Source organism: Columba livia, chromosome Z (assembly GCF_036013475.1).
Source record: "Columba livia isolate bColLiv1 breed racing homer chromosome Z, bColLiv1.pat.W.v2, whole genome shotgun sequence".
Taxonomy (NCBI): Eukaryota; Metazoa; Chordata; class Aves; order Columbiformes; family Columbidae; genus Columba; species Columba livia.
The window spans coordinates 9,423,458-9,447,481 of NC_088642.1; the positions used below are offsets into that span (position 1 = coordinate 9,423,458).

The 24,024-nt window shown below is 44.8% G+C and overlaps 1 protein-coding gene across 1 annotated transcript in view; it reads left to right on the top strand.

The window, feature by feature from the left end:
* DNAI1 (dynein axonemal intermediate chain 1) overlaps positions 1-24,024 on the top strand; it is a 152,393-nt gene that overhangs the window by 75,635 nt on the left and 52,734 nt on the right. The window contains exons 14-16 of the mRNA XM_065047044.1: positions 14,676-14,765; positions 19,496-19,583; positions 21,429-21,508. Of these exons, the coding sequence (XP_064903116.1) occupies positions 14,676-14,765; positions 19,496-19,583; positions 21,429-21,508 (258 nt within the window). The remainder of the gene's footprint in view (positions 1-14,675; positions 14,766-19,495; positions 19,584-21,428; positions 21,509-24,024) is intronic.

Below are 24,024 nucleotides of genomic sequence, written 5' to 3' on the forward strand. Positions count from 1 at the left end.
AATGTAAGAGTCCCTGAAGGCCTTGAGGTGTTGGAAAATGTTAGCCTGAGGTTTAAAAGGGCAGAGAAGTTGTGACGCTATTGTTTCGTTGCTTGGATCTTTGCATCCTGTTCTATTGCCATATAACAGTCAAAAAAGTTAACTAAATGTTTAATAGGAATCAGGAAACTATGTTGGATCTTAGTGGGAAAAAATGTATTTCTTTGCAGGCGTGTGAAATGTGACTGCTGATTGCTGGATCTTCAAAATAGGTGTAGAAAGTGTATGGACTGGATGCATCTTATTGACACTGACATAGCCTGTGAAACAAGAGTGCCTCTCTGGAGACGATGAAGTAGAGATAAGAGTGATAAGAGCAGAGACAGAGGCAAGCTGGGCAGGGAAGGTACAAGCAAGGTCTGTCAGATATACAGGGGATGTGGGGACAGGGCTGGCCACAGCGCCCACCCTTCTATGACCCTGGTGCCACAGTGAGCTGCCACAGCTCAGTGCGTATCCAGGACCCCCAGCACCGGTGGGCGGGCTCTCCCAGTCCCTGCTGCAAGCCCACTTGGTCCTGTGATGATGGAAACCTTCACTCAGTCACATTACAGATGCTGTTTCTGATTTAGCAGCATCAGGCAGCGTGGGGATTTGGATGCAAGCCTGCTTGCCGTGTGTGTCTGCTTTCCCTGTGCATGAAGGCGGGAACTTCATATTTTGTCTGTAAATTGGAAATCTTGCTCGATGAGTGGTCAGAATTGAAACCAAGAGCTGTGAATTGCGGTTGGTTAAATACATCTAAGCTTAGCTGGCCTCTGGCACCTATCTCTCAGCTTCGTGCTGTGTCTGACATGGGAACAGGACTACTGACAGGACAAACAGGTGAGAGTCTAATATCTGGCTCCTCACTCCTCGGCAGTTAACATGCCAGCCTAATAAGTTCAGTGGGAAGTGCTGTGAGGGGAATAGGCAAGTAGATTCCTGGTGAAGTGCTGCACAAAGCAGAGCATTCGATTCCTAGCAGAAAGAAAACAAACTGAAAGTAGGGCCAGCCTTATCCAGTGCTATTTTTAACTGAGCTCTGTTTCCTCTAGATAAATCTGAGTCTCTGAAGCATGAGTGATGCTCAGGCCCCAGGCTGGGCTTTTGCCCTGCATCAGTGGCAGTCACATAGCTGTGCTCTCTGCTCAGCTTGGTTCTGAGTTCCTCTCAGTATCACCAAATGTGCTCTTTGGTAGGAGAGATTTTGCTGCTCTTTTTCTGCACCCCAAATTCATGGGTGATGAGTGAATGCACTGATGTTGTGGGCATCTTTGCTTCTGTCTCTTGATTTTGAGCCCTTGAGTTCATTGGTGTTCAAGAGTTGGTATCTTGGGCTGTGAGACCCATGAAGATGCCGTCAAGGTGGAGCACTTGATCTAACTGTAGAAGTGATTTTCAGAAGAGGAGTGTTTATGGGACCGAATACGACATGGTAGTTTATTTTAAAGTGTGTCCTTGTTACTGGTGTGCAATCTGTTAATAACTCTCTGCCCTTGACTATCAGAAAGTTTTTAAGGGCTTTGGAGGAGAAAACCCTGAGAAGGCTTGTTGTAAAGCTTGCAAATAGCCATATGCCGCTAGAATGAGAGAAGGTATTTGTAAAATTTTCAGATGGGAGGTTCCTACTGTTGCCTGTGGCAGGAATAACCGTCTTCCACCTGATAAGTCATTGCTGGTATCTATGAACAAAGCCATCAGTTCATGAGGCAGGTGACTGACAGTCGGGGGCTGCTCCAGGAGCACCCAGGCATTGCTGTGCTGTGTCTTCTGTTCCAGGGTGTTTTGAGATGCTTTTGCTTATCATAGCAGCAGACTGAAGAGTTCTTGCTCCTGGATCCTTGCTTGGCCTGACGTGGTCCTGCCAAGCTGGCTGCCTTGGATGCTGCCTAACATCTTTGTAGATGAAGTGGCTGCCTTTGTTTCAGTACCTATTTACTGTTACCAAGCTGATCAGCCACCCTGATGCTCCTAACTGGCATGTTTATTATTGGGAAAGCTATATTACACAAAAAGACAGTAGGTAACGCTGGGAGATATCTGAGTAAATCCCTACTTCTGCTTCAGGTAGGATGGCAGGGAGTACCTTAGGTCAGGCTTACTCATTAAACATGTAAGAGAGATGGAGGAAACCCAAACTGACTGGAAGACATTGGGATCTTTGAACACTTTGACATTCATCAGCTGTCTAAACCATTTCCTGTCTAATGCAAACAGGACAGCCAAGGATTTAAATATTACTGGCTCACCTTTAGGAAGAGTTAGTCCTTGCAGACATTGTCTCTTTCATGGCTTCTGTTATGGGGGCGAGTTTGCTTTGTAAGCACACTGAGCTGGTCCATTCTGTCTTGTTGCATGGTTTTACAGTAAATGTCAACAAATTTTTCTACAAAGGACAGAATAGCACTGAGAACCTTCCTTTGCTTGGCAGTTCCTTTATCTATAGATTACTGTCATAGCTGAAACATTTGCATTTAAAAGAAAACCCAGATAGGAACACTTTTCAATGAATTTATTTTAAAGTTTATATATATATATATATATGTGTAAATCAAAGTAATTTTTATTTATATCTCTTCATCAGCTTTTACTCACACTTAAAAGACTTGTCTGCTCTACAAAGCAGTCTCATTTATTGCAGTGAATGAAGCAGTCCCAGTGTGGTTGAACGTGACATGCAGTAAACTCATGAGAGGGGAGATTGAATTTGAAATCAGACTGAACTTTCCTTTCTGGAACTGGGGAATGCTTCATGAATCATAGAAATGAGAACTGGCAGAGGTCTTGACAGTGTGCTCTTCTTCCCATCGTGCTGTCACAGATGTTGTGATATCATTCCTGAAGTGCTTTCTTCAAACTGAGACTGAGCAGCCTAGCTGTTTTCACCGGCACTGGAGGACTGGAGTCGATACTTACTATGTCTTACATGATACTCATCTCTTAATGTAGATGGAAAGGGTTTCTGTAGTTCCCCCACCTCCCTGGCAGTATCACTTTGCTGATTCCTGCACCAGCCACTGGTCCTTTTCTGCACTACTGCCACCCAGCCAGAAATCCCCGAATTTCTGCTTATTTATTTGCTTTCCTCCTCCTGTCTGTGTCCCTCTGCACTTGCCTTTATCACATTTCACCTTATTGCTTTCAGACCATGTCTCCAGTTTGTCAAGATAACTTTGAGTCCTGATCCTAACAGAATCCTCTGTCTTTAAATGGTGTCATCTGCAAATATTCTGTGAATTTCGCAATCCACTGTGCGACATACTAATGAAAATATTGAATAGAACTGGACCCTGGACAGTCCCTCGTGGGAACCATCTAGAGATGTTCTCCCGAGTGGTCAGGAAATCAGTGATTATAACTCTTGTAAATTTGTTTTTCAGTCACTCATCCAGTTCATAGTAATTCCATCTAGACTTTATTTTCTTAACTTCCTTCTGAAGAGATCACAGGGGTATGCCAAAAGCCTGGCAAAATTAAAGGTAATTCACATCTGCTCCTTCTCTCTAATCCTTTAGACCCATTGCTAAGGAAGGAAATGAATTTTGTTTGACAAGATCTTTCCTTGACAGGCCCATATTCGCTGTTCTTTATCTTCTTATCATCTACATCTGTAAGGATGACTTAATACTTTGTTCCAGCTCTCAAAGTTCAGCATTAGGCTGACTGGTCCACAGTCCTTTAACCTGTCCTTCAAGACACGTTTTGGTTTGGGTTCCCTGGGGGCATTTTTGTCCTGTTCCCACCCTCCAGGACCTCTCCTGTCTTGTAGTTTTCATAGATAATTGCTAATGATTCGGAGATTGCTTCAGCTGCTCCTTTAAGCACCCCAGGTTGAATTTCATCAGGCCTTGCAGAGTTGGATATATCTGTTCTTATCTCATCATTCTGGCCTGTGTTCCTTAAAGTTAATTTTGTTAAATATCTTGTTACTATTTATCTTTCTCTATGGCACTGAAACAAGGAAGGCCTTAATACTTCTGCCTTATCTGTGTTTCATTGTAGGATCTGCCTTCTTCTTTGTAAACAGTAAATGCGGTCTAAGAAACAGGCTCAGATGAACCTCTCTGGGATACCTGATTTTGGCTTCAGGCAAGCACAGGCCTCCTGGCCCAAAAAGTCACATTCCCCTCAAAAGAGTCTCAAACTTTTTCTCCATGTGGGTGTCTCAGGCAGTGGCAGGAAATTGTTAGTGTCCCCCAGCCTGTGAGGGTTGCTTTTCTACATGAAGTTTCTGGATGTGCAAAGACTCTCGAGTCCGACAGTGGCAGCCCAGCTCTCCCCTTACCACAGGCCTGACTCTCCTCCAGGATGGCTGTTCCTTTTTAGTTTTGGCTGGATTCATCCAACCACTGTTATTTTACCAGCACCATGTTTAGAGGTCAGGAAAGTAGATGAGGACAGGGACTGGGCTTTCAAAGGGCTTCTGAGAAATCAAGGGCTAATGTCTTCTGTGGTAACGTTGACCTAAACTTTTACTTTGTCAGGGATCTTTCATTCTTGCTAGATGTTCCACAGCAGAAATGCTGTCTACTTCCCACTCGGGAATGACAAAAAGCTCTGATACAACCCCGCAATCTTTTTTGCTGAGCATGTATGCTCACATGAGAAGCACTGTATGCTGTACCTCGCCATCCTGGCTCCAAGATGGGCACGCTGGCCACCCCATAGCTCTGGTCTACCTCATGGGAGGACCAGCTGGGTCTTACCATGGCTCCTTCCTGCCTGACCAGGTTTATCTTGGTAAGGAAGCCCAGACCCACACACACCTATGGCATAGCCAAATCTTCTCCTGCCACAGTGGTATCATCTGGCCGAGGTTCGATCAAGACCCACGAGCTCCTTCTGCCCCAAGTATAGACTTAGCTAAAGAGGCTGATTGTGCTGCCTTGACCTAAATCTTGGAGTAAGCAGCCTGTACTCAGTTATCACAGCTCTTTAAAATCTTCATTGTTACCTCTGGTCAAAGTCAGTTGTCTGGATTTAGCTCACTCTTTGCATTTATCCCAGCTAACCATGGTGAGGAATGAAACTTCACGTCTGCCTTCTTCCCACCTCTGCACAGGACAACTTGAGCTGTTGTCCAAGTTAGCACTGGGGACTCCAGACACTGCCCTCTGCCTCTCTGCCTCTCTGGCTGCATGAAGACAGACACTGGAGTTACTTTGCATGTGAATGAACTACCCTGTGCTTTCTAGTAATTTGAGGGGGTCTCTTGTGACTCTTGCAGGAGAGCATCCTTCCTCTTTACATGTTCTCCATTGTGCATGATAAGCAGCAAATGAGGAATAGCTGGCAATGGGCTCGATGGAAGGCATTTTGGGACTTTGTCATAGAAACACTACTTTGTCTCAGTCAAGGAGGGATAAACTATTTGCTACAGCAAAACAGAAAGCCAGTGGACTGTCCTAGGAGACTTCACTGCAGTGGATCCCTTGGACAAACAGCAGAGGCAAAATTACACAGGGAGAGGAATAAACAAAAAAAAATGGCAATTTATCATTGACAGGAGGAGAATGTGGAAGATTTCTTATTTACTGGTAATGACTTGATGTTTCTGGATGCTTTTTTACCGAAAGTCACTGGCAGGAACCAACAAGAAACACATTAGGAGGTGACAGAGGGAAGAAATGAGAACTGCTTCTTAGCTCAAATCAGAGACTGCTGTAGGGGAGTCCAGGAGAATATTCACACCAGAGCACAGGAGAGACCAGCCTGGCGCCAGATGATATGATCTATGGAGTGACTTATCATAGATCAACACTTCAGTGTGAGCGCTCAGCATGATGCTGAGGCAGATGAAAAAACAGGATAGCAGTGAAACAGGAAAAGTATCCTCTATACCGTGTGATGGATGCAGCCAAACTGCATCCCTGAGAGCTTGTGCCCTTGCTAAATCACAGCATGTGTTCAGCTCTTCTACCTTGAGAGAGCCCCAGAGCTTTGCTAGTGCTTTGCTTTGGTCCAGGTTTGTGCATAAAGACATTAGGGAAATATGGGCTTGACAGTGGGTTTATGTCTGCGCTTTGCCACCAGGACAGGCAGTTGGAGCAATCTGAGGGCTGATTCCCTCACTGTGTTTGCATGCTTGCTCAAGGAGCAGATGTTTGCCAGTGGGAAGCCTTGAGTAAAGGTCTTCAGCTACTCTGAGTGTAAGGAGAGGTGTCTGAATCTCCCTCCATAGCCCTGTGCACCCAGGGTATGGGGAAAACAGGGTGATGGGGAGAGCCCAGCATGGCTGGGAAGCGCTTGTGCTCCCGTGATGCACATCTGGGCTCCTGCAAGAGACTGTGGCCCTGTTCAGCTGTGGAGCCAGATGTGTTACCTCCCTGAGCTACTGGGCTGGGCAGAATGGCAAGTTCTGAGAGGGGCCCGTATAGCTGCATCTACAGCTTGGCAGTGAATTACAAAGACCCTCTTGAAGCACAGAAACAAAGATATGTGTCTAAAGCTGAGTATTACAGAAAAGCACAAAGACAATTTTACACAGACAAAGTGAAAGTGCAAAATGAGCTATGATTATCCCGGGTTATAAAAGAGAAGGGAAAAATATTTGGGAAGTATGTCAGAAGTCAAAGGAATGAAGAATATAGGCTCATTACTGAAGTAAGCTTTCAACTAATACTGAGTGGTATGGAGAAGGATGAAACATTTGATGTCGTATTGTTAAATCTTACAATAAGTGTCTGAGACTGGCTGCTTAGTATGATTAATATGACAAGAGGATGAAAGCACAGGTCAGAATAGGGAAAGGGCATGCTAAGGAATATTCCGATGAGACAGGTTCTTGCTCATCAGCAAGATCGGCTTAAACATACGCTGGAGTACTTAAAGAACTGGCCAGAGCTATTTCAGATCATTAGCAAGCATTTTAGAGAGTTGTTAGGCTACATCCATTCTGTATTTTAAGCAGAGGCAAGAGGTTTATGTGCAAGCCCATTTACAGCATGTTAGGGAATAGACTGCCTTAGTTTATTGAATTATTGCTATTATTATACTGCTTCTTATAGAACTTGGTTAGAAACTACTTACATAAAATTGACTTAGCATAAGTAAGTTTGCCTAGCATAACTTCTGCAAGCTGTGAACCTTTGAACTTTTTGCTTTGGTAAGTAAAAAAAGGCCTCGAAGTCTTCAAGCTAGAAGATAAGGGGAGCTGCGTCCCTGGAGATAAGGAACAGAACAGAGTCTAACAAAAGACAAAACAGAATAATGTTTTGGCTTGCCAAGAACTTATTTTTCTCCAGCTGCAGATGAAAAAAAAAGCAACTGAAGGTCAGGGCTTTGATTGACAGCCTGTCTGATGAAAATAAAGAGATCCAATGAAGAATGGGGAGAATTAAGACTATAATTTTGCAAGTGGCCCAGAGTGATGTGCGGGGAGTGGGGGCTTCAGTTGTGGGGCTATAATTGTCCAAGGTTTTTTCCACTGAGGGTCCCTCTTCAGGAGGCATCAGCTTAAGCTGCTCTATGCTGCACCTTGTGAATAAATTATTTAAGAAGAATTTCTGGAATTGGTGCCTGAGTCTCTGCCACAGGAAACCATGGGAAAAGGAACTTCCCTAACACATCATCAGATCTTCTTGAGTAACTTGACTCAGAGGCAGGGGTATTGATGAAGAGAGGCATCACTCTGCTGTTGCAAATGGACTCACACATATCCACATACCTTTGGCATCAACAGACTGGAACAGTGATACAGATAAAGTCTGCTCTTACCAATCCCAAAACACTTTTCTGTGATACTGTAGAGGCAATGTCTGACAAAAGAAGTTCAGAGAATCACAGAATGTCAGGGATTGGAAAGGACCTGAAAAGCTCATCCAATCCAATCCCCCCACCGGAGCAGGAACACCCAGATGAGGTTACACAGGAACATGTCCGGGTGGGTTTTGAATGTCTCCAGAGAAGGAGACTCCACAACCTCCCTGGGCATTCTGTTCTAGTGTTCTGTTACCCTCACTGAGAAGAAGTTTCTTCTCAAATTTAAGTGGAACCTCTTGTGTTCCAGTTTGAACCCATTATCCCTCGTCCTACCATTGGTTGTCACTGAGAAGAGCCTGGCTCCATCCTTGTGACACTCACCCTTTATACATCTATAAACATTAATGAGGTCACACCTCAGTCTCCTCCAAGCTAAAGAGCCCCAGCTCCCTCAGCCTTTCCTCATAAGGGAGGGAATAGAGTGTATTATCAGCAAGTTTGCTGATGACACTAAGCTGGGAGGAGTGGCTGACACGCCAGAAGGCTGTGCTGCCATCCAGTGGGACCTGGACAGGCTGGAGAGTTGGGTGGGGAATAACCTAATGAAATTTAACAAGGGAAAGTGTAGAGTCCTGCATCTGGGCAGGAACAACCCCAGGCTCCAGTATAAGTTGGGGAATGACCTATTAGAGAGCAGTGCAGGGGAAAGGGACCTGGGGGTCCTGGTGGACAACAGGATGACCATGAGCCAGCACTGTGCCCTTGTGTCCAGGAAGGCCAATGGTACCTGGGTGGATTAGAAGGGGGTGGTCAGTAGGTTGAGAGAGGTTCTCCTGCCCCTCTACTCTGCCCTGGTGAGACCACATCTGGAATATTGTGTCCAGTTCTGGGCCCCTCAGTTCCAGAAGGACAGGGAACTGCTGGAGAGAGTCCAGTGCAGGGCAACAAAGATGATGAAGGGAGTGGAGCATCTCCCGTATGAGGAAAGGCTGAGGGAGCTGGGGCTCTTTAGCTTGCAGAAGAGGAGACTGAGGGGTGACCTCATTAATGTTCACAAATCAGGTGCTTTCCTCAAAGGGACTGTTGTTGCATGCAGGAGGGACAGGGGCATGGACAGGGTACCACAGCCCAGAGACCAGTGTCTGGATAATTTCCTCAGGCTAGAGGCATCCTCAGCCAGCCACGGGGACTTGCAAAGTGGGGGTGATAGCACAGCAGTGTGTCAGGCTGCAGTCTGTCCTGTATAACAAACATGGCCATGGAAAGGGAGAAGGGCCTCAAAGGCCAAAAGAAGTGAAAAAAAGATCTGGAGGAAAATAGTAGGATTGAACTCAGGGAATTAGTGACCAGCCAGACCAATTTCGATGACTGGAAAAACACTGGAACAAATGGCAAAACCATTTGTAAATGTCTAGATAATAAGGTGATTCAGAGAAGCCGACATGGATTTGTCCAGAATAAATTGTCAAGCTAGTATAATTTATTTTCTTTCTTTTGTTTCAGAGAAATGGGCCTCATGAAGAAGGGAGAGGCAGTCAAGGTTATCACCTCTATCTGTCTTGACTTGACTAAAGCTTTTGATCCAGGCTCACATGGTGGCATTCTCATAAACAAAGCAGAGAAATATGAATTAAATAAAATCACTGTAAAGAGGCTGCTCAAATGGCTCATGCCGTGTGCTCAAAGAGCAGTTATACAGAGTTTGCTGTTCAAATCTGAAGATGCTTCAAGCGAGACCCTCCAGCTGTCAGTCCTGGTCTTTTGATCAATACTTTCATTAACAACTGCAATTACAGAATAGGGAAGCCCCCTTGGGAAGACAAGGCACTTTGCAGGACATGATTATGTTGAAAATGATCTTGATAAATTGGAAGAAAGGCCCCAAATCAATGTGATGAAATTCAATAAAGGCAACAGCAGGTACTATGTTTAGAAAGGGGAAATTAAGTGCACAGGTAGGAAACAGGGGATAACTGGTGAGACAGCAGGATGCCAGAAGAGGAGAGTATCATAGTTCACTGCCAAGGGTCAGCAATGCAATAGTGTTGCACAAAGATATGTGTAATTCTGATTTATTAGCAGGAATATAAGATAGCGGAGGTTGTAACTCCTGTCTGGTAGTGCCTAGGGGTGGCCCTGTACCATGTGTTCGCAGCTGGAGAGAAAGGCTGAAGGGGAAGAAGAAGAACGGTAAGGGCTTGGAGAGCAAGACCTGGAAGCAACAGCTGAAGCAGCTGGTTTTGTTTGGCTAGGAACAGAGAGGAGCAGTGACACAGCAGGCTTTTCATGCTCATTTGAAGACTGTTATAAAATGGGGAATCAGCCATTGTTCTCTGTGTCCATTGGGGAGATGGCAAGGAGTAACTAGGTTGACTTGCGGTAAAGGAGATCTCCTGTATAAGGTCAATTAAGCACTGACGTATCTACAGGGAGGCTGTTGAGTTCCTGTTGTTGGAGGCATGTGAGAACAGCCTAGATGAATTGTCACCAGTGGTAGGAGCATGTCTGATCCTGCCCCTGAGCAGAACAGGTACCCACTTCATGTCACTCCAAACCCTGCATTGCCATGATGGATTTGCTTAGGACTGTACTGATTGCCAGACTGGTACTGGACAGCGTTTGTCCCTGGGTTGTATTGGCAGGAACTTTCCTCTGCAGCACAGGGAACTGTTTGCTTGCTGGAGTGATCTGAGCATGTCTTACTTGGCCGGTTCCTGTAGGGATGGCCTGGGGATTTGATAATGCCTTTGTCTTTCCTCTTCACTACCTGTGTCAGTCTTTATTCTTTTTTAGTTTCAGGTATTGAATGAGCAGAACCCTCTCATTTCACATAGCAGGGCCATGGTACTCCAGTGCTGTCAAAGGGCTCCTTGGAGGGCAGTTATTAGGAAAGGAACGAATTGCTTGGCAGTCAATGTACATGTGTTGCATGTGGCACCCCGCAGCTGAGCTTTGGCAAGCCAGGGGCCACTCGGAGAGATTTGTGTTTGCAATAGGAGGTGTCACAAGAAAGGCAGATCCTGCCTGTGGCTGCTTGCAAAGCGCTCGAGTCAGCCTCACGGCCAGGGTGATTTTGAGCAGTTGTATTTTGTCAGTGCGAGTGACTAACAGCCTCTGTGCCATGAAAACTGATCAAGCATTATTTCTTTTGTAGGAATGACATCAGAAACAGGGGAATTTTCAAATTAGATTGGATAAATGGTCTAATCTCCTGCTGGACAGGAGCCATTACCAGCTGCCATAGACAAAGATGATAGTATTCCCCTGCTAGGAATAAACGGACTGTTGCCCTGCTAGTCTGTTGTACATAGCAGTGAATATGCAGGCTTTAATCTTTATTTTTCTATGAAAAAAATAGGGGTTTGATCAATCTCAACTTCTTTATAAATGAACGGGCTTTAAGAAATGAAAATTAAAAATTGGTAGGCTGTTCTAGCAGCAATGACTATAGCACGCTATTTTGCACTGCAAAAATAGTCAGGTTAAAGATCACACTGAAAAAATAGCAGCGGATCCTTGATTTTATTGCAGGTCCAATCATGGTCAGGCACAGCAAATGACTTGCTGCTCTGTGTTTACTTGCTCCTTTCTGCTGTTTACTCACACTTTCCTTTCCCATGTGGTTCTTTAGTCTTACTGTATCATAATTGAACTTTTGCTGTAAATTGTCTCATGCAGCCAAAATCCTGTGTTGACTGTCACACGCCTGAGGAAAGAATTAACTTCTTATCCCTACGCACACAAGTGCCTGGCTCTCTTGTCAAATGCCCCACTCCACACAGCACGGATACTGCTAATGACAGGGGGTTGTGCCACATTCACAGACCTTTGGGAGCAGAGAAAAGGCCAGTTCTGAGCAGATGACCAATTTGATTGCAGTATCACGAAGGCTAATTGCTGTAATAAGAGTTCATGGGATTTAGAAATCAGGAGAAAAAAGATCACAAATACTATTAAGGGGTCAGAGGTGTTGAAGGGAAATGGAAAATATTAAGTACCAATTTCTGTTTTCTGAAATTCAAGCTAATGTCACTGAGAGCTGCTGATAGTCATCTGAGGGCAGATCTTGATGCCTTTGAGTGTCTGTGTTCAAGCTCTCTACAATATGTACCTAACTCAGGTACTGTTAACTGCTTTCAATGTAGGAGCAAGAGTACCCCAAGTAAATCAACCTACTTGTTTCTGGGGCTGATGACTGCACCTGTCTGTGTAACAGATGAAGAAAAGTAGTTGTGACACCTGAGTACCAATAGTAGAACACTTGAATAGATCTCCATCAAGGAAGGGGTATTTGGAATGAGTAAACCCTGGGGAAAATCGCTCAGGGAATGCTGAAATGAATTGGCTTGAGCAAACAAACTCATGAGCTCATGGTAGCACCAAAGTTGTTGGTCACCTCCAGAGGAGGTTTCTGCAGCATGTTGTGTTAGTGTAGACTTGAGGACTCTGGAGCTGCATCTGCACAGGGTGATTGAGGTGGACTCCAGCTGGTCAGCCTTCATCCATGCATTTTCCACTGGTGTGCTGGGCTGTCATTTGGCTCTAGCTTGGATGCAAATTGTCTGCACTGTACTTGGCAAGAGTAGCGCTGGGAACTCAGCTGGGAACTCAGCTGTACCTGACAGCTGGAGTAGAACTCACTAGGACATATACTCTGATAGGGGTCAAGCTGGGACTTTTCAGTCAAAGAGGGTCTGGACCAGCTCCAATCCAAGTATGTGCATTGTGTGGGTAACCTGGATGGTGGCTTTAGACTTCAGGATGGCTCAGACCTACGCTGAGTGCAGCACAGGAATGTGTCACCTGAATTTCCCTTCCACGTGTAGCTCAGGGCATTGCTGGGTTCAGGCTGTGGGTTTCAGATACTGGAAAGCCCCTTTTTGTGCAATGTGGTTCTGTCCCAGTAGAGGATATCTGAGCCACTTGTGCTAACTGCTCCCAGGTTTAAATGGCAAAACCTTTGCACAGGGTTTTCATAGGAGATATTGTCTTGAGAAATAGCTTCCCCTGTCTCAAGCAAAATCAGTTGGGAAGTGTGACTGTTTTTCCCAAGTATTTGGGAAAACAGACTGAAGAGGAAGAACATGAGTTAGAGGAGAGCTGTGTTTGACATGCAAATAAAAGCACCTCATTGTCAGAGACTTTTAGGGTGGCATTTTAAAAAACTCTGATTTGAAACATGACCCTTTTTCTGTGCCCAGTACGAGATTAGTTTGGCATGTGTTTGTAACCTGTTCCCTTGAACTCTTTGTTTCTCTTTTTGAATTAAAACTCCTCATTACACCAGCCCCTTCATCTGCAGCAGCTGCTGGTGACCATCATTGTCAGCAGCAGCTCATGATCCCAGGGAGATGTTCCAGGAATAGATATGCCCAGCACATTTCGTGCATGATATCCAGCCTTGGAAATCACTGTTCTCCACATGAGCCGTTGAACCTGTCTTTTTATTGTTAGCCATTTTATTCTGGGCCATATTGAATTATGCCATTCCTTTAATACCAGATAGCAGAAGTGGTTCCACTTAGAGACTTACACTTTCTCCTGTGCAAGGATGTTCAAAAGTATATATCACTTGAAACTTTTCAGTTGCATCTTGTGGACATTTTGATGTATTCTTAGGGGGATTCCTTTTACGTTTTGTTTTTCTTTCCTCAGAATAGTGTGTTCTAGGTGGGAAACCTGTTCACCAGAAGATTAATTACTCTTTGATGAGTCTCTTGCTGAATTTTCATGCTGCACAGAACTTCACAGTATAAAAAATTTTACAAAGCAGAATTAACACAGTTTTTTCTCAAGGAAGTATCATCAGAATACCCAATCTGTGTAATTAAAGTATTGAGAATGCTGCTTGTTTTCCGGAATAGGTACCAGATAAATAGCTGGTCACAGATATAGCATTTGGAATGCTCTAGGATAATCATGCCCATTTGTCATGTTTACAGGGTGATGTTTAGGGAAATGTATGTGCTGCACTTCTTGGACAAGAACAGATATACCTTTGAAAACCTCAGCAGAACCTGCTGAAGTGTTTGTCCCCATCCTGAACTGAGAGATGCCCACAGGAGTGTGTGCTGACGGGCCCAGTGACAAGTCATCCTTTTCCCTTCAGTCTGATTGAATTCCCAGATCTGAAAATCGAGCATTCTTAATGCTTTTGGTCTAACTAAAACGTCTCTTCTAAACTGTAAGCCATTTATCTGAGTTCTCATCTCTCCTGCTGAGCTGTCACAGTCAAAAGGCAAATCTCCTTACCAGGCAGACAGATACTCTGGAGGTGTAGGGAGGATTTCAATTTTAATGGAGACGTTTTCATCTCCTTGAAACAGAAGTGCCCCAAGGACCCATGTCACACGTTGCCTGCAAGGGCTCTTCTGCACCCCACATAGGCACAGAAAACTATTAATAATTTGAGGTTGTCTGTCTGAAGGGTGGCCATATGGCATGGTACTTGGAGTAATTATCCAAATGGGAAAGGGCTAGTTTGTGCAGGGTCAGTGATGTACTGTGATGTGCAGTGATGTACAGTGTCTTTGGGACCTTTCTGCCGCACTGCAGGTGTTGTTTGGAGATGTCTCAGAGTTCTCTGGGATGGTGTTCTGCTGTAGTCCAGAGCGCTGTGCATCTCAGACACCTCGCAAGGCCCATCCTTGATGGCAAAGCCCCTGTCACTGCTCGGGGACGTGGCCATGGGTGGGTGCAGAGTCCCCATGTGTGGCGCTTTGACTCCTCTCTGGAGCATCCCTGCAGGAAAGTGAATGATGGAAGTGCTGGGGGAACTTCTGAAACTGCCTGTGGGACTGTGTTCATACATCCTGTGCACCAGCATCAGGCCTCTGGGGTGGAAAACAGCTGCTCTTTAGGATGGATTTCAGAAGAACCTGCTGAGTGCATAGGACTCTGTCCTGCTAATGCTGAGTGCCCTGTGCTGACTGGGACTGTCTTCTTGTTTTAAGGTCAAATGGCAGAAGGATGACATGGACAACAATTTGAACTTCTTCTCCGTCTCCTCGGATGGGCGGATTGTTTCATGGACTTTAGTTAAGGTAAACAGTGAGTGGCAATTCCTTTTCCCAGTCAAATTATAACTAATTGCCTCCAAAATTCATCATGCGTTGGTTTTATTTTTATTTATAATGAGCCAGGTTTGAAAAGAAGTGGTAGCAAAACATTACAGGTGCAGTCACAGCTGGGTCTGGGGCTCCATGTTAAACTTTGAAATGAGCAGAACCAGCCTACTCAGCTCAGGACTTAACCTTCATCCTGACTGCACCTGCAGCACCCCATGGAGATATGAGAGATAATTTTCCTGCTTTGCAGCTGCAGGGATTCAAGACTGGTGCTTACTCTGAAACTTTCCTTGTCACAGGAGAGTTACCCAAAGCCAGAGCAGAATGATCTTCTTTCTTTGCCAGCTTCAAGACTCTCACTCCCAGAATGGTCCCCTACAAACTGCAATTCAAAATGGGAGAGGGAAGGTGCAGATTTCTCCTTTTGTGGCCAAAGTAGCGCAGACTAAGCTCACATTTTCATTGGGATGGCAACATGCAATCAGACAGGTAGAGGGTTTCCCCCTGCCATGACATGGCCACCTCACACACAAGACAAGCTCTGTTAACTTGTTTACATGCCTGGCCTTTGATCACTTTTTCTATTGGAGTATGTGCATTGATAGAAACTTCACACTGAGTGTCTCTAAATGACCCCTAGATTTATTCCTCTGAATCTCAATACCTGTATTTTCTGTTAGCTGTTCGATTTTACATTTTGAAGATTTTGAAATCTTTTACTTAAAAAATAATTTAATTGCCTTAAATATGAGTTTGAAATAGCTGTCCTGTTATTCCCCAGCAAGCAAACAAACTTCTTGACATCCTAGGGTGCTCATTTTTTCAACCTGTTATACCAAAATACTCAAGGCTTTTCCATTCTGAAAATTTTACATCTTGCTGCTGTGGGCAGGGATTCATGTCTAACATTATATGTAAATCTTAGTCTCATATTCTCTTCAGGAGTGGGAGCTTCTTCTCATAAACATGGTAGACACATGCAGATGGCATTGATTATTAAGTTCTTCTTTCTAAATTCCTCCAGGTTGCAGCTTTAGATACAAAAATCCCTCCTGCAAGTATGTCCTAAGTCCTTCTCCTAAAAGACCTCTCAGAGCTCCCCAGACAGGGACAGGCTAACATTGTCCCAGCACTCAGCTCCTGTTTTATCCGCCATATAGAAATGCCCTAAAGATTTATGTCAAAGTGGGTAATACACACCTACAGCTACACACGTCCAGTTAAGGTGACCTGACAGGTTACACCTATTAGCTGAGCCAGGTGTGCTCAGCCAACTCCCATCAGGAGGCAAGAAACACTAGGTTAAGCCTCTCATTTCCAATAAATGCCACAATTGGCGCAACCTAAGAATCTGCAGATGGACTCTGATGGCAACTCACCAGATAGAGGGTCTTTTGCAACATTTCTGTGATTCATCTCGTGCTTAACTGTGTTCTGGGAGACATGACTTAGTGACAGTGTACTCGATGATCTTGAGGGTCTCTTCCAACCAAAATGATTCTATGATTCTATGTTCCTATGGTATAAGTTGGGTTTTTTCTATCCCATGAGTATGTAGGTTTACCTACTTAAATATTCTTGGTGTGATTTCTAAGACTCGCATCTGCTTAGCACAATGTAATTTTTATTTATTCCTTACACTTCTATAAACTTGGCCACAATCATGTGAAAAGCACTGTTTTAAGATTTTTTTGAGGCAAAGTTACCTCTGAAATTTCCAGAACTGTTATGTACACAACAGGCAGGGGTGGAAAAAGTTCTAGGTGCTGTCTGGTTTGTTTTTTCAGACAGAGATTCGACAGGGAAAGCAAGACACAGAATGAAAAAAGGCATTTTGTTACGATTTGTGGTTTTGTACCCAGCAAGGAGAAACTGACAATCTGCTAGAATTCCACTTTTACAAAAGAGCTGTCTCTGGGTTTTATTTAGAATAAAATTGAAGAGACTCCAGAGGTCTTCTATTCTTCAAATCCATAGTGCAAATAGGGAATAAATGAAAAAGAGCTTTGTTAATCTTTTTGACAGGACTATCCAGAAGTAAAGCTTCCTCAAACACTGATAGCTGTTTGACACTTCCAAAGCTGAGAGCAAAAAGTGAATAAATTCATTCTTACTTCCAGCTGGATATTTGACAAGTCACATTCAAAATTTGGATAGAAGAGTTGTCAAATGTCAGCTAGGGACAATTAATCTGTCCTGGTCGTAGCAGTTATCTCTGTTAGCATTGGACACAATCTCTTTGTACAAACTTCATGAGACAGCAGGTGAGCTGTGTGTGCTTAGGCTGTCATATTGTCTTGGTTTTGGGTCATCATGAAGGTGTAAAACAGTGAGGTAGGATGCAGGACTTCTGCAGCTGGATGAGTCTACTGTTCCACCTTGGGTTCACATGTTGCCTATCAAAAGGGGTGCTCTCAGAGCCACATCGAGGAATCAGGTGGGATACAAGCCTGGCACTGCTTCTCATGCTGATCCTCAGCAATTGCAGGCTAAATTAGTAACTGTAGCTCACCCTACCTATGTGACCTAGAGCTAAATTACTGAACAGCTCTGGTCCTCCTTCGTCACTTGGGGCTAATAACAACCAAAGGGAAACAGACAGCTGCAAGGCCTAATTCACTAATGCTTATGAAGTGCCTATCAATTGTTAGGCAGAAGTAACATATTATTGCTCAGTATTCCTGGAAGGCCAAGCTGTCAACAATCTGTTTACCCAGAGGAATATGTGAGTGACTCTGGTGACAAACAACCCCAGGAACTGATGCATTTTCCAGACTGTGAAGTGGGGTACAAAATGAAAGTGGCACAGCTGGTAAGTCTGCACCAGTAAGACCCTTTGTGAAGGCAAGAGGCTGCAGGAATTGTCTGCAGGGGCCTCGACCAGGTGGAGGTGCCAGGAGTCTTCAGAGAAAGGCTGCAGAAAGGTGTGTGCTTAGAGAAGAGGTCTCATGCAGTTTGCCTTTCTGCCAGAACAGAGAGTAACTGTGAACGTCTCTAGTCCTGCTCGGATCATGCATCTGACCTCTGTTAGACACATTGGGTATATTAACATAATCAGCTGCAGGCAGCTCCAAAGCTGCTCCTCAGACCAGACTCGTGTGGCCACCAGCCATGCCTTGGACATGGCAGATGCTCTCTGGAAAGCAGGCAAACCGGGAAGCTTGAGCAGAGGCAAGAGGCTGCTCAGCGTGTCCTGCCTGCACTCCCAGCAGCCCACCAGCACTCTCATTTGGATGAGCAGCAAGTGGCATGTGGAATATGCTCCTTTCCTGGATGCTCTGGACGCTGTTCTTTCCAATTCTTGCATACATACAGCAGCCTATATGGCCCTTTCATTAGGATTTTACCTACTGAATCTGACTTGATGTAACCCACATGCTGCAAGAAGAGTCACTAAAAGAAGGTAGGACTCTGCAGGCTGCAGGAGTCTGCTTTGCTTCTTACTGCTCTCTCCGAGAACAGTTACTCCCTTCAATAGGCTAGGGCACGTGGGTGTGTGGCAATACAAGTTAGTGAGAAAGAAGTATGTTATTTTATGGGTTTTGACCTTTCTTGAACCTTCTGTAAATTTGTCCTGCCCCAAATACAATAAATACCTTACAGAATTCAGTCCTCTCTGAATTGCAGTGCTGAACAGATGCTCACAAGGACTTCTCCCTAACATGCAGTTCCTGGGACTGACTTTGCCAGTCAAAATCTCTTTTTCCACCTGAGTCCTGCCCTGGGCTTAGAGAAGCTCCAACTAAAGCTTGATTCACTGAGCTAGGATGTTATGTTTTGTTCTCATGGTGCTCCAGTGGGAAATCTGCAGATTCGTGAAAACATCCAGTCCTCAGCCCACACTGCTCACTAATTTAATCTTTAGTTCTTTGTTCTTTTTATCAGCCCCAGGGTATTCTTATATTCACAGCCAACTCCATTCTGCTGTCGTATTTTAATTCCCAAAGCTAGTCTAAGAATGGATCTTCACCCTCTCTTCTTTTCCTCATACTCACCCACATTGTGTCTATTTTCTTCTGTCTTCTTTCTCTCACCTCAACTGTTAGCTCTTTGGGACACAGCCTTTTGGCCCTATGTTCATACAGCACCTCACACATCAGTGTCATGGCCTGCAATGAGAGTTCTTTAGAGCTCTGCTGATAACAGCAACACTGGGCACTTTCCCTTTGGGATAGCTGCATGCTAGTTGTTGTTGCTGTTACTTGAATCTCAGAGCCCATGAGGTGCTGAGTATTGGGAACTGAGGCTGCTCTGGGGATAACAGGAAGTTAATCTAACAAGAAGCAAAGACTGGCAAGGTGGTAGGTTACTGTCCCTCAGCGTGGGTTTTAGTTAGCTCCATGATAATACACAATTCCCATTTTAAACCACGCAGAGTGATTTCACTGAACACAATAATTTAAGCTGACAGTGTCTGCTTCGACTCGAAAATGTTGACCCCAAAACCCAGAGCTTTCCAGGTCAGTTGCATGTCCCTGAGTGCTGTACCAGTGGCTCTCAGTACCAGTGAACCAAAGCACTGGTTTCCTGGAGGTTTTAAGTAAAACAGCATATTAGCATGTTGCCAACTGCAAGCATGAAACATTAAGAAACTTTTGGACAGCTTTTTAAAATTCCTCCATAAAATTTGCCATTTCAGAGTACTGAATGTCTCTGTATTGTTGCTGTAAAGCCTGTTATTCATATGGAATCTCCTCTGCCTGCAGAATGAGCTGGTTCATACAGATATCATCAAGCTGTCAGTGGAGGGAACGGCGATGCAGGGGCCAGAGGGGCTGCAGCTGCAAACGCTTGGTAGGAGCCCAAGTCCTTGCCATGCTGATTAATTACTGACATAAAGCCTCTAATCAGTCATTCTGGGGAACTAAATTGGTGGTGGGGTGTTGAGATGGAAAGGAGCTAAAGAAAGGTTACATGTCCTTGCTTTCATCATGTAGTAGGGCAAAATCTGTCTGGAGCAAGGGCCAGTAATTATGTCAAGGTTTGCTGGTTACATCTTGTGTTTACTTGCAGACAAAGGTGAACATTAATTCAAAAAACATCTGGTTTACTGGGATATCCCAACACGGACAAGGCACAGGCATTACCTGTATTTGTCAAAACTAAGTCAGGTTTGTTCTTTCTGCCAGACACTGATCTGGACCGTCCAAATCAAGATTAAAAGCAACCTTTGCCCTCTCCTGGGTGCAGAGTTTATCCAGCCAGTGATGGGATGTGCCTCATCCCTCTAAAAACACATCTATTCTGAGCTACTGTGTTAGGCTCCCTCTGTACAAGGTAGAGAGAGTACAGTCATTCTAGGCCAAATCCCCTCAGCCTGACCATCCTGTTTCTGAGACAGGATGGGATGAGTCAGCTCTGGAGGTTCTGGACTACACACAGAGCCTTGAGGAATCCCCTAATCATCCTACTGCACCTGCTTTTGGCTGTGAAGCTTTGGCATGTGTTTGGAGAAGGCATTTGCTCTGCATTTAAGGATCGCTGTGTTTCTAGGCTAATAACTGCTGAAGAATTTGTTGGTGAGGTTTGCGTTGCCACTGAGGTTGCAAGAGACCAGCTACCGCAGTACACTGCGGAACTCCCAGAGGCTTTGGGATTATTTGTTAGTGTTGCTGGGAAATGGATTTTCAAAGTCTTGTCTTGAATATTTAATAATCTATCTAAATGTTAAAAATGCAGACAGTATTGCAGGGTTGAAACGACCTTAACAATTCCTTTGAGGGCTACATTTTGTTAACGTTTAAGACATAACGTTTAAGACAGCAGCCTTTGCAGAAATTTCTCTGTAACTATGCGCTTCTGAGCCTTGTCTGCTTGTTCCTGTTTCTCCTCTGACGATTGCTGTGGGTGTCCCTGCTGGTCAACAGCTCCAGGTTGCTCTGACACTCAGCAGACATCCCTTCTTCTGCTCGAGGATCCTGCTGAACTTCTCTTTTGCCACCATGTGAGTTGGCTTTCTTGGATGATGTTGCATCTGCCTCAGGAGCAGAAGCCAAGAAAAGTCAAAGGGTTGCATTCCCTTGTAGTTGACACCCATTTTAAACACAGGTCACGATATTGCACAGTTCAGAGCTTTTGAAGTCAAGAGGACCCTCTATGCCTGGCAGAAGATATATTTTTTCCCCAAATCACATCCTTTTCTATTGACTTTACTGAAGTGAGCCTGCTAAATGGCTTCTGAGCTAAAGATGGAAAGGGCACATGGAATTATGATGTGGTGTTTCCTCTCTGGGCCCTTTTATGTGTGAGAAACTGTATTTTTGTGCGTACTAAATAAACAGAAAAAATCTGTTCTTCCCCAATAGAACGTAGGCCTGGTCCTCACAACTCTGACATTTGCACCAGGCATTTTAAATTCTTACTGAAGTGAATCCTGTGCCAATCTGTTCTTCCAGTTCCCTTCTAGTTCTTCTAATTCCCTTTTTCCCCACCTCTTTGTTGGCTTTTCAAATTACAGGTCTTGGGGACAGGCACAGATTGGAAAGTGCTTGCAGAAGGGGTGGCTCTGATTTTGGGGGGAGCTTCTGTCTAATAAATCACTTTTGAAAATGCTGGCAGTGTGTATGTACCATAGGCAGGGAGCGTGTGCTGGCCAGACGAACCTATTTTCTGTCTGATAGACCTTTCTTCTGCTAACAGGCTGCGGGACATCGTTTGATTTTCACAAAAAGATAGACTATTTGTTTCTCGTTGGTACTGAAGAGGGAAAGATCTATAAGGTAAGAATGGTTTCTTTGTCCCTTGTTTTATATTCCCTGACCTGTGCTTGTCTTTCAGGTTCATCATCTTAACTGTTTGCTCAGACAGCAACAAAGCACAACTTCAGAGCCTGGTGCTGCCCTTGGATCCCTGTGGTGAGCCTGAGACCAGTACAGAGCTACAGAGGGTTGTGGGGAGCTCTCTGCACAGACCCAATTAAGACCTTATTTTGCAGAAACGTTTTTCATGCAAACTGTGTCCCAGAATGCTTTGCAGATTGCAGCTGTGCAAGTGAGGCACTAACTTTGATCAGAGCAGATGTTAAAAGGCATTGATCCTCTGTCCTTATGGGTATGGGGAAATGGCAGGAAAAATCTCATCTCTTTTCGTTTTCAGACCTGTCATCCTGTAAGCAGTGATGCTAATGAAGTCTCATTTCCTATGGATTGGTGTCCCACAGCCCTTCCCTTCCACAATCAGATCCTAGATCCATTCCACAGTCCCACTTTCTTCTTGCCCTCCTATCTCCAGTTCCTCACTAACTACCCTAATCCTTCCTCCCTCTGATCACCCTCAAACTGTCCCGCAGCTCAGTGATCCCACCTCCATGCTATAACACTTGATTTCTTCAGACAGTGCTGACCATCTCCCCTCCAGTGTCCTCCTGCAGCCCGACATTGTGGTCAGCCAGCCCTGCCCCTGTGGGGAGGGCAGCAGCCAAATTTTCCTTGCCCTTCCTGGGGTGGGGGCACTGCCCAGATGTTTGCACTGTACAACCGTCCCTTTTTATAGAATGTGTAAGACTGTAATATTGCCAAGTCTTGCATGCAGTCAGATTTGGCTGAAATTGCTAGTGAGGTCAAAAGTTGTTTGGGAGGAGAGACAAGCAGACAGCAGGACATAGATGTTGTGTTTTCCTAAGAAATAAAGCTAAAAATAGGAAGTTTTTAGCTCTGCTGTATTTAGCCTTGAAAATAAAGCCACTAGCTGCTTACTCACGTAACTTTTGTTTGCACAGCATTCATGTGAGCTGGCTTTGGGGTTCTGTTAATATTGGAGCCACAGCTCTTCAGTGTGGGCTGAGGACCATCAGCAGCAGGCAGACATGCAGATCAGATTTAGCCAGCCATCCCTAGAGGATGCTGTAAGCTGCTTCCCCGTGTCCTGCACAAAACAGAGAAGAAGAACCCAAAGGAAAACATATTCTGAAATTAATATCAATCATTTAGGCAAGACAGGCTCAACAAATATGCATCCCTTCCAGAGGGATGATGCTTATTGAAATGTCTCCTTCTGCCAGGCAGTATTTAGGGGCGTAATACTGAGTAGCTCTCACTTGTGTTGGAAAAGATATGCACAAGGGAGGTGAGAGACCTGGGTGGGCTGGGCTGATGGGTGATGGGTAGTGAGGTAGGTGCAATGGCTTTTTGTTGATGTTTTCAGGATCCAAAGCATCTCTTCGGTCATGGACAGATGTTCTTAATTGGCTGGTCACCTGAGGGAGTTGGTACCCTGGGTATTGTACTCCAAATTGTTTGGGTACTGCTGTGTCTAGTCCTGATCAAAAGGCAGCAAGGAAACAGCTTTTAGCTTCCTCTGTACTTAGGTGAGTGATGGGTGCCAATGAGTATGACCGTGGATGTCAGAGACAGGTGGGGACCATCAATTACTCTTCAGGAGAAATGTTAGATCTGGTGACCTGGCTGCATACACAGCAAAGGAAATCCTTCACACAGGAGGACTGAACAGGAACAGAATTTGGCACCACTTGCATGGACAAAGCTGTAGGTGTTCCTGCCTTGGATGATCTTCAGTGAAACTAGAACTAGCATGGGGTTTTAACATCAGAATTGATCCCAGCCACGAAGACACACAGACATTTTAACCACTTCTTGGGTGGACAGAGAGAGATACTGTTATGTGGGATCTTCTCTTTCATTGATGCTAAGGCTGATTTCAGGGTTACTGATAAGCAACAAAACAGTCCTGCATTGGTGAGCCTTAGTGAAAAGTGGCACCACTCGCACATTGTGCAACACTGACCTATAAAACTCAGGTGTTCCCATGGGCAGGAAAAGCCAATCTTCCATCACACTGTATGGTCTAACACAGGGAAGAGAAATCTGATGTCTATCAGGAGCAGGCCTCCATAGTACCCACAAAACCAGGGGGAAGAGTACTTGCACCCTTAGCATCCCCCAAGAGTTTGCTACAAGCAGTTTCAAGAGTTGTGGGATCACCTGCTGCTCTAGACATTTCCCTACCACACACCTTCATCACACTCTTTGTTGAAACACTGCATGTTTGAACCCATCACTGGAGCTACCTGTGGACTGCCTGCTCTGCTCAGATGCTGGGGACAGTGATGGTCCTGCAGCCATTTGTGCAGATCTCAGGTCCTGTGGCTGTGCTGAGCAGCAGTCGAACTGCTCAGGTCTCTGTGCTTCACTTGTCCTTGCCACTGCAGATTGAGAGGGACAGACTCCTTACATGCTGTAGGAATCGGGGATTCCTACATGGACTGAATTTTAGATTA